Source organism: Balaenoptera physalus, assembly GCF_965194825.1.
Source record: "Balaenoptera physalus genome assembly, chromosome: 3".
In the NCBI taxonomy this organism is placed as follows: domain Eukaryota; kingdom Metazoa; phylum Chordata; class Mammalia; order Artiodactyla; family Balaenopteridae; genus Balaenoptera; species Balaenoptera physalus.
In genome coordinates this window covers 145,699,168-145,715,840 of record NC_138890.1, presented here as the reverse complement: position 1 = coordinate 145,715,840, position 16,673 = coordinate 145,699,168, and the positions used below count along the sequence as shown (strand labels likewise).

Genomic DNA, 16,673 nt, shown 5'->3' with positions numbered 1-16,673 from the left:
CCCCCGCAGGTTTAACTGTGGAACTGGGGTTGCCATCATCGTAAGTGAGACCAAAATCAAACTAGGGGGCTGGCACACGGTTACGCTCTACAGAGATGGGCTGAACGGGCTGCTGCAGCTGAACAACGGCACCCCGGTGACAGGCCAGTCCCAGGTGAGCCTCACTCCCTGCCCCCCTGCCCAGCACGCACCACAAGCACCCTGGCAGGGTCCCACTGCAGAGAGGTGGCAGCCCTGGAAGATGGGCTGCTTTTCATGGCAAACCCAAGCAACCTGGCTCTGATGTGCCCCTGCCAGCTTTCCATTCTAGGTGGGCTTTCAGGGCACGTGGCCATCCCACATCTACCGAGGAGGAGGAGGACTTTGCCAGCATCCTGGCCTTGGGTGCACAGGGACGTGCAGTAAGCTCTGCGCCCGGGGACATGTTCTCTTTCTACAAGGACATCGATGCCAGGGGGTGGAGGAAGGCCCATATTGGAAGAATTGAAGCCATTATTAGTGCCAAACACAAAGCTTGCTTTTAAGGCAGAGGTGTTGCAATCCTGTGGCTTTAGAAAATCGTCCCGAAAGGTTCACTTGGTTCAATATTCAGGAGTAATCCATTCATCCACCTTTTTGGGGCCATGATTATAGGAAGTGGCAAAGCAGTGTAACTGCTGGGCTACTCAGCAGATCACCTAGGTATTCACATATTTGTCACGCTCTGAGCAACTTTAGGACTGTGTTTAGAATAAACAGTTGGGATTAGCAACCTGCCAAGGAACAGAGCCTGTAATTCTAATCAAGCAGGTATCTGAATTCTCTGAGGAAAAAAGTAGCAAGAAAGCCTTTGTGTGTATGTGTATAGCTTTCTCCTTGCCTGGACTCTTCACTATTCTTTGCTGACAAGACATGTTATATTAAGGGTCATGACTTGCTGATAAAAAAAAAAAAAGAATAGAAAAAATAAATCTCATTCATTTGAATCCCAGTGGTTCCAAAAGAACAAAAGTCCAAATATAGTGAATGTGAATCCAGGAAGATCATATATGCAGATATTCATATATTTCTAAGGAAGGGAAAGATGGGATAAATGCACTGCAGAATCACATAAATGCCAGAACAATAGGCCTACTATGGTTAAAATTAAATTTGATAGGAATAAAGAAACTTTGAACTTGGGTCCAAAGTACTAACATGAATACAGGTGGAGAAGCTGTAACAGAAGTAACACATGTGTAAATGTCTTATGGTTTAACACAAAGAAATTCAATAAAGGTTAATAAATAGGGCCATGTGATAACAACAAGCTAAAGAAATTATAGGCTGCATTAATAGAGGCATAGCATCTAGGAAAATGGAGGTGATAATCCTATTCTATTCTGGTGCCTATGTGTGTAGTTTGCAGTGCTCTAATAGGGACTCTAATCCTCGAAGAGTATTGTCTTCAGAGTATATGATTTTAATGCATGTAAGCATTAATTACAAAAAGCATGTAATTTTGTGGATACTCAGGGCAACATCTGCCTGTCTACTACCAGGACTTGCTAAGCAAGTTGTATAAGCAGGACCGCAGATGTGGAATGTTTGAGAAAACTGTCTCAAGAGATAGTGACTCTGTCTTAAGTCAGGGTTCCCCCAAAACAGACCTGAGATGAGGAGTCTTATGCAAATTATGCACTAAGAAAGGGATCCCACAGGAAACCTGTAAGAGAGGGGATTAAGATGAATGGGGGAGGGGCAGAAGTCAGTATGAGTTAGATCTCAGGCAAAGTTCATCAGGATCTGGCTTTAGCCTGATCCCACAGGGGAGCTCTGGAGTGTAAGTAGAACCACGGAGTGATGCCAACCCAAAGCAAGGGAATTGGACTTTCACACTTAAGCACCCATTAAAACTTGTTAAGGGCTGTGCCAGGGGAAAGCAAACTCCAGGATACCACCAGTTCTCTGCATAGGCAGGCAAAGCAGCCTCCAGAGGCCCAAAGACAACCCTCATTACAGGAAGGTAAAGGCTAGGCTCAAAGACTATTGCCTGGGATGTTGTGAAGGGAGCTTCAGAGGAGGTACCCACCCCTATGATGCACTTAATGTTCCAAAAAAGGAGAAAAGGATTTAGCTGTCGGGCTCCTGCTGTGGTCCTGGATCAGCGAATAGGGCCAGAAGTGTGAGGAAGGGATCCAGAAGAAGTAAATCCTGAGGATCTTGGTGAAATAAGCCAACAGGGCACTCAATTCATCTAACGAAAGCTATATGCCAGTGGCTGGCAAATAACTAATCCTTAAAATCCACTGTAAATACTTTAAAGCTGTCTAGCTCATATTTAATATACTATTTACAAATGATTCTTATCTATTCATTAGAAAAGATAAAGCAATGATTAGATGTTTTACTTATTGATAACAAAAGTATAAAGGATAAAGATTACATTTCAGTGACTTACATTCTAGGCATTTTATAACTACCTTTTCCCAACCGCCATCTATACCCTTTAGTCCAAGCAAATGAGATATTTCTGCAATAAAAATAACAAATAACCAAGAGCACCTTAATTCTGTCCCACCTAATGTTCAGCTCTGTATTTTGTAACCTCAAAATCTACAATCCAGATTGTGGTTTAGTCTAAGATTGGAAATGTTCCTACTTAGCTGTAATAACACTTTAAAAAAATTGTATCCATGAGCAAATTTCAAAATATTTTGCAACTCAGTCTTGGCAATTTCCCTCTCCCTCACAAATGCCTCTTGCAGGATATAGTATAAAGGTGACTAGGACAGTAAAAGGGTAAACATTAGCCCACGTATACACAAAATTAGTATTATCACCTTTTGAGACACAGAATAGCCCTATGACCCGTCCAAGATACACAGTAAATTGGTGTCAGGACTGGAAAGAGAAAATTTTTTTTTGGATGCCCATCATGGTCCACTGCCTGTTGGGTTGCTCTTGGCTCTAACCCACCTTCCCTTCCCTTCTAGGTTCCAAAATCATCCCTTCTCGAAAGACAGCCCTCTGAGAAGCTCTCTTGAGTTTTCTATGGTAACCGTGGGTTTAATTTTCCAGTAGGACAATGACTTAAATACAGATGGAAGAAAACACTGGCGCTATAAATTGCATCTTAACCATGTCCCTCATGAAAATCTGTTGTGTTTTAGCTTTTGACTTTGTGTAGTAAGTTACTGTTTCCATCTTTCTTAAAGGGCCAGTACAGTAAAATTACCTTCCGGACGCCTCTCTATCTTGGTGGGGCTCCCCGTGCTTACTGGTTGGTGAGAGCAGCGGGGACAAACCAAGGCTTTCAAGGCTGTGTACAGTCACTCACTGTTAATGGGAAGAGAATGGACTTGAGGCCCTGGCCTCTGGGGAAGGCACTCAGCGGGGCTGATGTGGGTAAGTGGTTGCCCAGTGGGTGGGATGCTCTCGTGGGACTGCCTTTCTGCTTTGGGCCAGGGTGGGGAGAAGCTTCATGGGCTACAACCCTAGGCAGATGGTTAATGCAGAGCTTTAGGAGGGAGGTGGGCCTGAGGGGTGAGGTTGGTGCTCTGAAGACGTGATGACCTTGAATCTGAACACTCGGACGTGGTAAATAAGACCAAGGGTGCACCAAACCCTTGGTTGTGTCCTGCTGCCATCTTGGCCCTCTTCATGAAACGTAGCCTGGTCTCATCTGACAAGGCAACAGCAGTTCAGCCCGTTCACCCTTCCTCACCCAGTCCGGTGGAAGAACCAACACAATAATGTAGAAAGATCTTTCGTATACTCTTTGCTTCTAAAAGAAATGGCCACATTCCGATTCTTGACCACCATGCCAAACACGTTCTTGATGCCCTCTCATTTACTCCTCGTACTGACTCAAGGAGGTAGAAATTATTATTATACTTATTTTATACATGAAGACACTAGGACTTGTAAAAGTTAAAGAACTTCTCCAAAATAGGGCAGAACTAGGATTGTGGTTTTTTTCTTTTTTTCTATTTTCCTTTTTTTAAATTAAGATTATTTTTTGAGTAGTTTAAGGTTCACAGCAAAATTGAGGGGAAGGTACAGAGATTTCCCAGATGCCCTCTGGTCCCACACACACGTAGCCCCCCACCCCCCAATTATCAACATCCCCCATTGGAGTGGTATATTTGTTACAATTGATGAACCTGTTGACACATCACAATTGCCCCAAATCCCTAGTTTACATTATGGTTCACTTATAGTGTTTTATGTTCTATGGGTTTGGACAAATGTATAATAACATATATCCATCGTTATGGTATCATACAGAGTATTTTCACTGCCTTAAAATTCCTCTGTGTTCTGCTTATTCATCTCCTCCCCCCCATCTCCAACCCCTGGCAACCACTGATCTTTTTATATTCTTTATAGTTTTGCCTTTTCCAGAATGTCATATAGTTGGAATCATACATTATGTAGCCTTAATAGATTGGCTTCTTTCAGTTAGTAATATGAATCTAAGTTCCCTCCATGTCTTTTCACGGCTTGATAGCTCATTTCTTTTTAGCACTGAATAATATTCCATTGTCTGGATGAACCACAATTTATCTGTTCACCTACTGAAGGACATCTTGGCTGCTTCCAAGCTTTGGTAATTATCAATAAAGCTGCTATAAACATCCAGGTTTTTGGGTGGACATAAGTTTTCAGCTCTTTTGGGTAAACACCCAGGAGCGTGATTGTTTGATCATGTGATAAGAGTATGTTTAGTTTTATAAGAAACCACCAAACTGTGGACTGTATCATTTTGCATTTCCGCCGTGAATGTATGAGAGTTCCTTTTGCTCCACAGTCTTGTTAGCATTTGATGTTGTCAGTGTTCCATATTTTGGCCATTCTGATAGGTGCATAGTGGCATCTTGTTGTTGTAATTTGCATTTCCCTGATGACATATGATATGGAACATCTTCTCACATGTTTATTTGCCATCTGTATATCTTCTTTGGTGAGGTATCTGTTAAGATCTTTGGCTCATTTTCAATTGAGTTGTTTGTTTTCTTATTATTGAGTTTTAAGAGTTCTTTATTTATTTTGGATAACAATCCTTTATCAGATGTGTCTTCTGAAAATGTTTTCTTATCTGTGGCTTGTTTTCTCATCCTCTTGACATTGTGTTTCACAGAGCAGAAGTTTTTAATTTTAATGGAGTTCAGCTTATTGATTATTTCTTTCATGGATCCTGTCTTTGGTGTTATATCTAAAAACTCATTGCCTTACCCAAGGTCATCTAGGTTTTCACCTATGTTATCTTCTATGAGTTTTATAGTTTCATGTTTACATTTAGGTCTGTGATTCATTTTGAGTAAATTTCTGTGAAAGGTGTAAGGTCTGTGTCTAGATTCTTTTTTTTTTTTTTTTTTTTTTGTATGTGGAAGCCCAGTTGTTCCAGCACCATTTGTTGAAAAGACTAGGATTGTTTTTAAAGAAATAAGGACATTTATTCCATCACTGAAGGCAGCAGATAGATAATTCTAAGGTTGGTTAATTCAATGACTGTTTTAGTCAGCTAGGGCCACCATAACAAAATACCACAGACTGGGTGGTTTAAACAACAGATATTTATTTTCTCACAGTTCTGGAGGCTGGAAATCCAAGGTCAAGGTGTTGTCATGTTTGGTTTCTCCTGAAGCCTCTCTCCTTGGCTTGCAAATGGCCACCTTCTCACTGTGCCCTCACATGGCCTTTTGTCTGTGCTTGAATCCTGTGCCTCTCCCTTTTCTTATAAGGACACCAGTCAGATTGGATTAGGACCACTCACATGACCTCATTTAACTTTCATTACCTCTTTAAATGCCCTGTCTCCAAATACAGTCATATTGGGAGCTAGGGCTTCAACCTATGAATTTTGGGAGGACACATTTCAGTCCCTAACAGTGACTCAATGATGTTAGAACTCTGGGTTGGTATCTCAGTGGTTGTCTTGTTTTTCACTCATAATCCCAAGATGGTGCCACAACTCTGAGCATCACATCCTCATATGACATTGTTATTGAAAGAAATGGCAAGTTCCTTTCTTGGGTCTCTTTGTTCTCCATCTTCAAGATGTCATTTTGAAAGAACGCATGGTGAATACCACGTGCGCACGATCTAGCTTCTACCATTCACATTTGGCTGCATTTGCTTTACCACATATGATCCTATTCCTCCCTCTCTCCATTCCTGAGTCAGAGCTAGGATTCGATCTTCATGACTCCAAGTACAGTTTGTTTGTTTTGTTTCTTTGTTTTGTAGCTAATATTAGTTGAGCACCTACTACATGTAGCCACCATTCAGAACTACTTTAATCTTCTCGAGATTCCTACAAAGTAGGTGCTATGATTAGTCTTAGTGTTTACAGATGAGAGCTGGTGGTTCAGAACAGTTAAGTAACTTGCCTAAGGTCACACAGCTAGTAGGTGGTAAAGCTGGTAAATGGTGACCTCAGCAATTCTGGCACCAGTGCCTGCCCTCTTAACCACATCTGCCACATCAGAGGCTCCCAAACTGGTTTCAAATTGCTTCCTTCTACTTTTCTCACTCCTAAAGGTGACATCATTGTTAAAACTACAAAAGATGGAGTTTACTTGAAAGGAAAACATTACTCTCCACCTGTTATTCCCTATGTTACTTTTTCCCTCAACTGATCACTTGGTCAAAGCAAACAATCAACAGTAGTGACTAAAGCTATTACAAAGGCTCCCGCTGTGGTTAGGTGAGAACCAGCAGGCCCACAAGAAGTCTCCTGTGGTGTTGAAGAGTCTGGACTCTGAAGGCAGATTGCCTGGATTTGGCAGGTCAGTTAACCTCTTTGAGACTCAATATCCCCATCGATAAATAGTAACTGCCTCATAAGACTATTTTGTCCTGATGAGTCATGGTGCATATAGAGTACTTAGAATAAAGCCTTGCACATAGCAAATACGTTGTAAATGTTTCCTGTTGTTGATATTATTATTAATATTCTGACTCTACCAATCCACAGGGTGTAAGTTGTTTCTTCTCTCTTCATTGAAATAACAGGGAAACAGCCTTGAAGGACAGATCTGGCAGTCTTGTAATCTCTGACAGGTAGTTAAGAAGTTGCAAAATTGAGTAAGGACCAATTTCTGACAGCGTTTTAAATTCTCACCCGGTACAATACTAACCTCTCCGTCGAGCACATGAACCCGGAGGACCCACCTTGCTGGCTCTGGGCTCCCTGGGGGCAGCTATTGGATTATTCCATTGCTCTCTGTCAACCTTAGTGGCAGGCATTGGTCACATGGCCTTTTTTTTCCATTTCTTCCCATTTTCCCCCCTGGGGTACAAGAACAGGGCTGGCTAACCTTCCTCACCTCCATATTTTCTTTCCTTTGAGTAAGTCCTCTTGAAGTTCAAGTTCCTATAACTTAAATGCAGTCTCACCATGGGGGAGACGGGGCTCTTGGAAGCAGCGGTGAATTTCCCGTGGAGACGCAGGCTTCCAGAAGAGAGTGAGGACAGTTGCGAGTCATGGCTCCTCCCTCTGATCTCTAACTTGGCCTTGCCGGCTTCAGCCACAGTTTTTTCTCTGTCCCACCTCCCCAAACCCAAGAAACCTGTTTCCAAGGGGCCTTTCATTACTCGACCCCTCCCACCTCATCTCCTTCATTAAATTATTTCCAGCTATTGGCTTCTCTGTGAACTCACATTCTAGAATAGTCAGCAATCTCAGCAAAATTTTGTATTCTCTGGCCCAGACGTTTCTTTTATTATTTCCACCTAAGCCACCACCACTCATTTTTTCCAATCCTATTTTGGATCCCCGCCCTGCAGTGTCACAGAGCCAACTTCCCAAGTTATTCGAGACTCATGAGGTCTGCAGGGGCCACGGGTCTCACTACGGCTTATCACTCTCTTACTCTTTCTTCCACTTGGTAAATACTTATTTAAGCTCCTGTGCTGGTCACAGCACTGGGTGCTTAAGATAAAGCAATAAACAAGACAGGATCTCAGCTCATCCCTCCTGTCGTAACTCTCCCTAGGATAGACCAAATTAATCAAATAAACATCACACAAATAAATGTAAAATTACAATTTGGAGTGTTACAAAGGGGAAGTGCAATCCTAATGTATAATAGGGAGATTTATGGGCTGGGGGGTCAGGAAAAGCATTTCTGAGGCTGTAATGTGAAGTTGATATCTGAAGCAAGAGTAGGAGTTAAAAAACAGAGATGAGAGGGAAGTGCATTCCAGGCAGAGGAAATGGCCTGTCCCAGTGGGAGTATGAGGGGAGGTGGGTCTCATGATCTTGTCTGTGTTTTGGAAAGATCTCTCTGACTATAGACAGCGTATTGGAAAGGGTCTTCACGGGGGGCATGTAGACCAGCTGGGAGGCTGTTCAGATCAGAGATGATGGTGGTTTGATCCAGGGTGGTAGTGGTGACACACTTGACAGATCTTTAGGAGGGGAAGTAGACAAGCCTCACTGTTGCGCTGCATTGGGGGACGAGGGGCAGGGAGACTGCTCACTGCCCATGGTCTCCTTAGTGTATTCCACTCCGCCTTCTCTTCCCTCCTTGGGAGCCTGATCTCTCTCCTGCCCCTCACTTCATCATCTTGCGTAAACTTACCTAACGGCTGGTGTATAGAAAGTATCAGTGTCAATAAAAGTTATTTTATATATTGATGATGCGGTCCTGCCAGCGCCCTGTACACATGATCTGGCACCTCCTTCCTCCTACTCTCAGAGTTGAGAGCTCTCCTTTCTCAAACTAACCTTTTCATCAGCACTCTGTACCCATCCTTCCCTATGTTCCTGGGACCTTGCTGCCGAGGTTGTCACTTCTCAATAACCCAAGGCTTTCGTATGCCATGGACCCCTTTGGCAGTCTGGTGAAGTCTATGGACCTCTTCTCAGAAGGATGTTTTCAAATGCAGATAATAAATATACATGATAGGAAAAAATTATATTGAAATAAAGCTATATAATAAAGTTCTGTTATTATAGTAATGTATGTGCTTCTTTATAAAGTATTAAAGAACAGGATTCTTCAATGGTGGGTACAATAACGACCATGCTGTCAAAGGAGTGATGAGAATAAGTGATGTTTTGAGATACCCGTAACAAATGGAAAGTAATTCACCCCATTCTCAGGTCCATTGGGCACAATTCACAAGAACTGCTAATACTGGAGATTCGTTGCCTCCATTAATAAGTAAGGGAAATACTCAAGTCCGGTTAGAGATCATGGAAAATAAAGATAAAAGATTTTCCCCATCAAAGTTCATGGACGCCTTGCTCTAGCTTATTCACACCCACTCAGGTCCTCTCCAGCTTCAACCAGTGCCATGTTTGCGTGACCCTGGACCCTTCTGATTCGGGAACCCTGCGGACTTCTCTCCTTTCTTTCAAAACCTGAGTCCAACAACCCTCCAGGCCCCCTGTCTGAACTTCCTGTGATGGGGTTCTGCCTTCCACTGCAAAACAAAGCTGCTCTCCTGAAGCTGTGAAGGTTCTCTCTTTGCAAACCCCTCCTGCACCTCTCAGCGGTATTAACTTGACTTCTCTCTTGGCTTTTGCTTCCCCTGAGCTTCTGGGAACCCACCTTGTCTGGGTCCTCTGTGTCCTTCATCTGTTCCCCCTTTGTCTTCTCTGCCAGCTCCTCACCCTCCTTTGGTGCCCTGGGATTTCCAGGGGCCCTTCCATCCTGTCCTCTCTCAAGGAGCGCATACGTTCTTGGTATCAGGGTCGCCCCTACCTTGCTGCTGTGTCTCCAGCCCTCACCTGTGTGCAGGAAGGGCTCAGCAGCAGATATTTCCACCATCACCTTACGCTTAAGTTGAACGAAAGCCAGCTCCTCTGCTTGCTGGAAGCCAGGTCCTGTTCCCAGCCTCCCTCGTTTCCTTCCTCTTGCCACTCTCCTTTCGGTCTTCCAAGCTAGAAGCCTGGAGGTTATGCTGCGGTCTTCCTCCACCTTCAACTTCTAGAATGAGCTGGCTACTCCTGCTTGCCCTGTGCATCTTTGATTGTTCGCTTTCTCTCCATTTCCTCTGCCATCACCCACTCCAGCCGCAGTTTACCTCCCCATAGGATTTCTCTCCTCTTTCCCACCCCCATGGCTCACAATCTATCTTGCATACCATTGCCAGCACAATCTTGCTGAAACACTGCTTTCATCAAGTAAACATCTCTGGCTGGCTTTCAACCCCCCTCCCCGTCAACTCCCACCTATAAAAAATAAATAGTTACAAAGCAAATTTGTGAAATAATTTTTCCCATGTGTATCTAAGATAAGCCAAGGACTCCACTTCTTCCTGTGGGACCAGCCCTTCTCTGAGAAAGCCTCCCAGCCCACAGAAATCGGTGGAGCATGGGGCCCTGTGAGAGTTTGGCTCTCTAAATTCAAGTTGGCCTCTCTATGGAGGCTGTGGTTGCTGGCAATGTTCTCAGGGCTGTGGCTGAAAAAAAAAAGAGACCACCGTCAATTCTGCCTGAACTTCCAGTGGCCCCCAGCTGGAATTCATAGAGGCCAGCCCACCCGGCTGGAGGGGCAAGCCATCTGGAAGGGCTGTAATTAAATCCTGTTATCAGCTCCTGAAGGGGGTCTCCTCTCCTGGGTACGCAGTATGCCAAGCCCTTCCCCCTCCTCCCGAGGAGGCTTTAGGAAAAGAAAAGATTGGATCCGTTCAACAAAAACAGATGACTGATGATGAAAGGATGAGAGACTCACCTGCTGAGATGACACAATCAGGCCGCGGGGGGCGGGGGTCCTCATCTCACGGGGGGGAGGGGGAGGGGGGAAGGGGGAGGGGGAGGGGGGCGGCTACCAGCTCCCACGGGTGTCACATTGGAGACTGTGCGACGCAGAGCTGGACCCCTCGCGGCTCAACCAGAGATGCACCCACTTTGCCTCCATCCCAAGAAAAAGGGCTTTGGACTCACCTTTGTAGTTCTGGGCCAGGTTGTGGCCCATCTGCCTCATTTCTTTCTTATACACAAGAAGAAAGGGAAAGCAAAGGAAAGGAAGAAAAGCAGACCAGGAAAAGTCAGTTTGCTTTCACTTCATCTGGTGACCTACACTTGGAAATGACCAAGTGTACCCTTTACGGGTCTCTCTGGTGTGTGTTTGGTAGAGAGAACTAACCCATCTGATGTTGAACCTTTCAGCACTTTTTACTTCCGGTCACCTTGCTGTCCCTCATAAGACTGTAACCTTGAGTTTAGAAGTAGAGATTCTGGAGCCCCCTGCTAAGGTATCATGGAGCCCCCCCCGCCCCTCCCTGCTCCAGACAGCGGAGTTGACAGTCCAGGCCAGTTAATAAGCTTCGACAAGGCTCCTTACCTCCTTCTGTGCTTATCTTGCTTGACCCAACGTTCAACCAAGAAGGCGGGCAGCACTTAAGGTAATTGGGGCCAAACAAATGAGAACGCTTTTAACATAAACACTCTGCTGACATTGGAGGGATGGTAACACACTCTTGTGAGAACAACAGCGAGATGAGTCACAGGCAGAAGCAACTCTGTCATCCCTGTCAGTGGTCATAAAATCGCCCAGTAATTTATTATTTGATTTACTGTGTCCACCATGTTTTAAAGGGTCCCTGTGGCTCTTCATAAAGAGTAAACCAAAATCAAATTAAAATGAAGGGAAGTTCCACTTATCCTGAAAGCTGGTTTGCAGCTGTGCAGAGGAGCAAATCAATAGGAGTGGGGCGTGAACTGTATTTGTTCAGAATCGTGAGCTGTCGGCGTGCTCAGTCTTGGACTGGCTCACGCGATGAATCGGGCTTTGTCATTCCCATTCTGTATTTAGGGGAATGCAGCAGTGGAATCTGTGATGAAGCCTCCTGCATCAACGGTGGCACCTGCACAGCAAGCAAAGCTGACTCCTACATCTGCCTCTGTCCCCTGGGATTTAGAGGTCGACACTGTGAAGATGGTGAGAAAGAAGCAAGCTGATGGCGATTTCTGTCTGCATTGTTAATTCATGTTGATGTAATTTTTCATAAATGTACTTTTAGCAAGGTCCCATATATTTTTATGGGATTAATGTTGCTTTGTTGGGAGGGATGGGAGAATCTTCTCTTTAACCAGGTTGGAGTGTCTTCAAGTGTTAGAGTGGCAAACCAGCCAAAGACAAGTTCTCTTTAAGATGTTCCTGGGCCGGGCTTTGGTGGGCTCATCTTGGCCCTCAAATAGCTTTGAAAAGCCTATATTTGTGTGGTTTGTGTCAGAATTTGAAGCATTCACAGCTCAGGCTCCTTAGAATATCTGATGGTTCCAGAGAAAATGTTGGGAAGGTACACACACAGAAACATTAACAATGTGATGTTTTTTTTTCTTTGTACTGTTCTGCTGAATTATTCTACCTCTCAATACTGTATATATTGATATTTATATATATACACATATATGTATACATACATATAAACACACACACACACACACAAATACACACATATAATAATGGAAATTTTGAAAGATTTTGGAAAAACCAAGCAGGGTTGAACATGTTTTAACTTTTCTGCCAGTGATTCAGATTTGGCCCTAAGACACCATCCCGGGGAAAAGTTTTTTTTTAACACTGTGTAATCTCAAATTTCTTGTCACCTAGAAGAGGGCGTTGAGAGTCAGAGTAAGCCCAAGCTGTTACACACCACCTTCGTATTTCTGTAGCCTAACGTACTAAAGGTTGATCCCTGCTCACGTCACTGGAGGTCCGTGGGAGCCGCGTGCTCTGCTCCACATAGTCATTCAGGGACGCAGACGCCTGCCTTCTAGTGGCTCTGCTGGGGCCTTAGCGTCCTCCACTGAGTCCTGCATCCCGCCAGCAGGCGAGGAAGCCAGAGCAAGTGGAGGAGGGAGGGAAGCTTTAGAGGCCAGACCTGGAATTCTGTGTACTCCTCCCACCCACATTCCAGTGGCCAGAACTCAGCTACACCAGCCACCTATCTTCAGAGCAGCTGAGAAATAGAGTTTAGTTCCATACCCAGGAGGAAAAGAAGATGCTAGTTCTGGCACGGAGGGATTTCTAACCACGTGCTTGTTCTTTCAGCCTTCACCTTGACCGTTCCTCAGTTCAGAGAGTCTCTGAGGTCCTACGCTGCAACACCGTGGCCGCTGGAGCCCAGGCATTACCTTTCCTTCATGGAGTTTGAGATCACGTTTTGGCCTGACTCAGATGACGGCGTCCTCCTGTACAGCTATGACACGGACAGCAAAGACTTCCTGTCTATCAACATGGCAGGGGGCCACGTGGAGTTCCGCTTTGACTGCGGCTCTGGGACTGGTGTTCTCAGGTAAAGGCTGAGACCGTCAGGGCCCCCCCTCCCCTCAAAAGCCAGACAACAGTCACTTTGAAGAAAGACAAATTTGTCATCTACCAGCTTGCTCTCTTCCTGTCTTCCCTACACAGTTATCTTTTCCGAAACCTGTCCTGATTCATACAGATGACATGCTTCCCAGAGATCATGCTCTCCTGCTGGCAAGGTTTCCTCTTCTTGAATAACTAGCCAGTCCTCTCCACCTAAGATCATGCAACGCAATCAGCAGAAACGTGATAAATTGTCAATCAGTACCTTGCTCAGAGCATCACTTGGTGGGCAAATATATGACAACTAGTTTAAAAAGTACCAATAGAAATGTAATGAACAGAAATTTCCTTGGTGACCTCACTTTATTTATTTATTTATTTATTTTGTCCATTGGAAGTAGTGTGTATCAGAGCCACAATCACTTAAAAACATCAAATTATTATTCATCTGCCCTATTTCCCACAAACGTCCTATTGATAGAAGCTTAACAAGTTGTTTCCATTAGATTAAGAGGATTTCAAAAGGACACCTACTTCTTCACCAGCATTGAGTGAACACATTGTGGCATTACATTACACATGCTCATACGTGAATAAATACATAATTGTCACATAATCATTCATTGCTATGCATCAATAGATTGGGGTGGCCTCACTTTAAATTTTAACTTTCCTCTTGCTTTATTTCTTTGGTGGCAACTAGTTATTTGGCATGGCTCTTATTGTTCTCCGTATAGAGAAGCTGATAGCAAATCACCAGCAACTGCAAAGACCCTTCCCTGACCAACGTGCTCGTGAAGGCTGTGTGATGACTGGTTTCAATAGCATGGAGTAACTAAGTGCTTCTAAAGCGCTTGCTGGTGTCTGCAGATTTGGTTCTGGGTTATCAAAACTTTCCTTCTGTTATCTAGTTTGTACTACTCATTGACTTAGCAGATCGATTGTTCCCATACAGTGTGGCAGTATCTTTGTGAACCCCTCAGAGCCTGCAGTTGGGAGGTGCAGATATTTTTCTTACTTGTTTATGTCTCCCTCTTTTCACTGTGTTCCTCCCATGATAGTTTTTACCTTCAAGCCGGAGGCCTGCTAATCTAATGCAGGTATGCCTCTTGTTCCTACATTTGGCGATTTCTTTGCTTTTGAAACACACTGTGGTGTTTTGTTCAACAGTGCCCTGCAGCAGGAAATCGGTTAGTCTTTGTTGTTGTTTTAAAGGAAATCGCGGGCTGTATTGAATCACAATTCATATTGCTAGACTGTCATTTCTAGAAAGAGTTTGTCGCTGAGATCTTATAGCCATGCGTTGCCCTTAATTGCTGATCATCTTTCATGGCTGATGGGAAGTGCTTACTGCATTAGGTTTCAACAGTTCTTTAAAAGGACAGTTCTTTTCTGTCCTTAAGGGCTGAATTCCTACACATCAGTGAGCCCTCCCACGTGGGGACTGGACAAACACTTCTGTACCTCTGGTTATGCAAGAACATCCTATGTCTCAAGACAACTTTGGTGGGTATTTAATTGATTCAATTTACATATGATTATGCAAAACAGTCTAAGCAATTCACTTAGAACTATTTGTCAGGTCGAGAAAGGAAGACACCTTGAATATCACCTTGTACTTTCAAATGGCCTCTTCCTGGATAAGGAATGAACAGAAAGGGCTGGGGAGGGTCGGGGCTCCTCAGCCCTCGTCCTGCACAGATTGCCCCCTGCCCCCTGCACCTCAACAGTGGCAGCTCCAGCTATGGGGTCACAGTGGAACCTTAGAAGTCCAGCATTTCCCTCTTTCATAATTCTGTTTCTATTTTTGACAAGAGGTGTTTTTCATTTTTTTTCACATAAGTTATTGCTTCCCTGACTGTCAGGAAAGGCACCTGGAAAAAGAATTCTTTAGTATTAGGTGTGATGAAAAGGAGGCAAGAACTCAGAGATTCCAAGGAACCGACCACCGTCTGCTCCCCTGGGCCATCCCCTCTCCAATGTAACTGACAACACCGATCATGGTTAGTGTTTCAGACGGCCCTTTGGAAGATGTTTATTCTGAAAACCAGTTCCAAGACTTCCTGCTTCATTAAGACAATTCAGCGAAAGACTCAACTACAGGAAGCTGCGGAATTGGCCAAATCATTTTAACTTTAGGAAAAGGATAAGGTGGTCTGATTTATGATGAACTTGATTCAAAAATTGAGACAACTGCAGTGAGCTCATGATGGCCACGATCAGTATCACTCTGCTGAGGGAAGCAGCGTGTCGACGGGGAATGACCTCTACACGACAACAGGCTCAGGCGCCGTTAGTTATTATGGAGATGGGCTGCTGAACAAGATCTTTATTGCATATTGATTGAGCCAAGGTGATTAAATTCTAATTGCTAAGGACAAATGGCAAAAGCATTTGCCAGAGCAAAAAATCAAGTGAGGGGGTGGAGACCTTTCAATAATTGTGCCCATTGGTATTCCTGGTGGGTTTCTAAAGATGATCCAGGACCAGAAAATAATAGGGAGGTTCAGTGAAGGCCAGGAACTATATAGACATCTTTAGAAACACAAATGCAATACTTATACCCTTTTACACACCTCGCTGTAAAACTCTTATCAATATTATTTAAACTTCAAGTGTTTCCATCTTGAATTAATAACTGAATTTTTAAAGTACTTTTAATCCTTTTCACAATATCAGACAACATGGAAACTGTCCCCCCAGTATTCTATTATGAAACATTTCAAACATATAGAAAAGTTGAAAGAATTGTACAGTAAAATCCTTATACCCACCACCTATAGTCTACAATTAACATTCTGCTGTATTTGCTTTATCATGTATCTATTTATCCTTATATTCCCCATCCATCCATCCATCTTATATTTTATGCATTTCAGAGGATGCTACAGACATCAGTACATCAAGGAATCTGTTTTGCATCATAGCCTATATAATTTTCTCTTCTTCAAAGCTTGTATGCAACTCTGATCACACTTTAGCCTCATGTCACCCCCTCATCTTGAAAACCAGACTAATCCTACCCCCATTTCAGACTTGTTGTAAGGAATAAGTAAAATGATAAGTGAGATACTTACTCCTTCCATGAAGGGGTCCAATAAATGGAGCTAGCACTGCGGTGTTTACCAAGAAGGAATGAAGGTTTTTCTTTTTGCTGAAGAGAGTGAGGTGCCTAAGGTTGGCACGTTTCATGTGAGCCAGATTGGTGGCCATTATTTCTAACGCCATTGATGCTAACCCATGCTCAGTTTCCTTCCTTCAACAGGAGTGAAGAGCCCCTCACCCTGGGTCACTGGCACGAGCTGCACGTGTCTCGCACAGCGAAGAATGGTATCTTACAGGTGGATACGCAGAAGGTAGTGGAGGGAATGGCGGAGGTAAGAAGGACGTCACCTCCTGATGGCTTATGTGAATGGGGTTACTATTTCCGTCCTGTCTTGG

General features: G+C 43.9%; 1 protein-coding gene across 1 annotated transcript in view; it reads left to right on the top strand.

Annotated features, from left to right (window-relative positions):
* Positions 1-16,673, top strand: part of EGFLAM (EGF like, fibronectin type III and laminin G domains) — a 163,946-nt gene that overhangs the window by 119,318 nt on the left and 27,955 nt on the right. Inside the window, exons 12-16 of the mRNA XM_082453703.1 lie at positions 10-154; positions 3,177-3,366; positions 11,733-11,858; positions 12,975-13,218; positions 16,498-16,609. Coding sequence (XP_082309829.1) covers positions 10-154; positions 3,177-3,366; positions 11,733-11,858; positions 12,975-13,218; positions 16,498-16,609 — 817 coding nt within the window. The remainder of the gene's footprint in view (positions 1-9; positions 155-3,176; positions 3,367-11,732; positions 11,859-12,974; positions 13,219-16,497; positions 16,610-16,673) is intronic.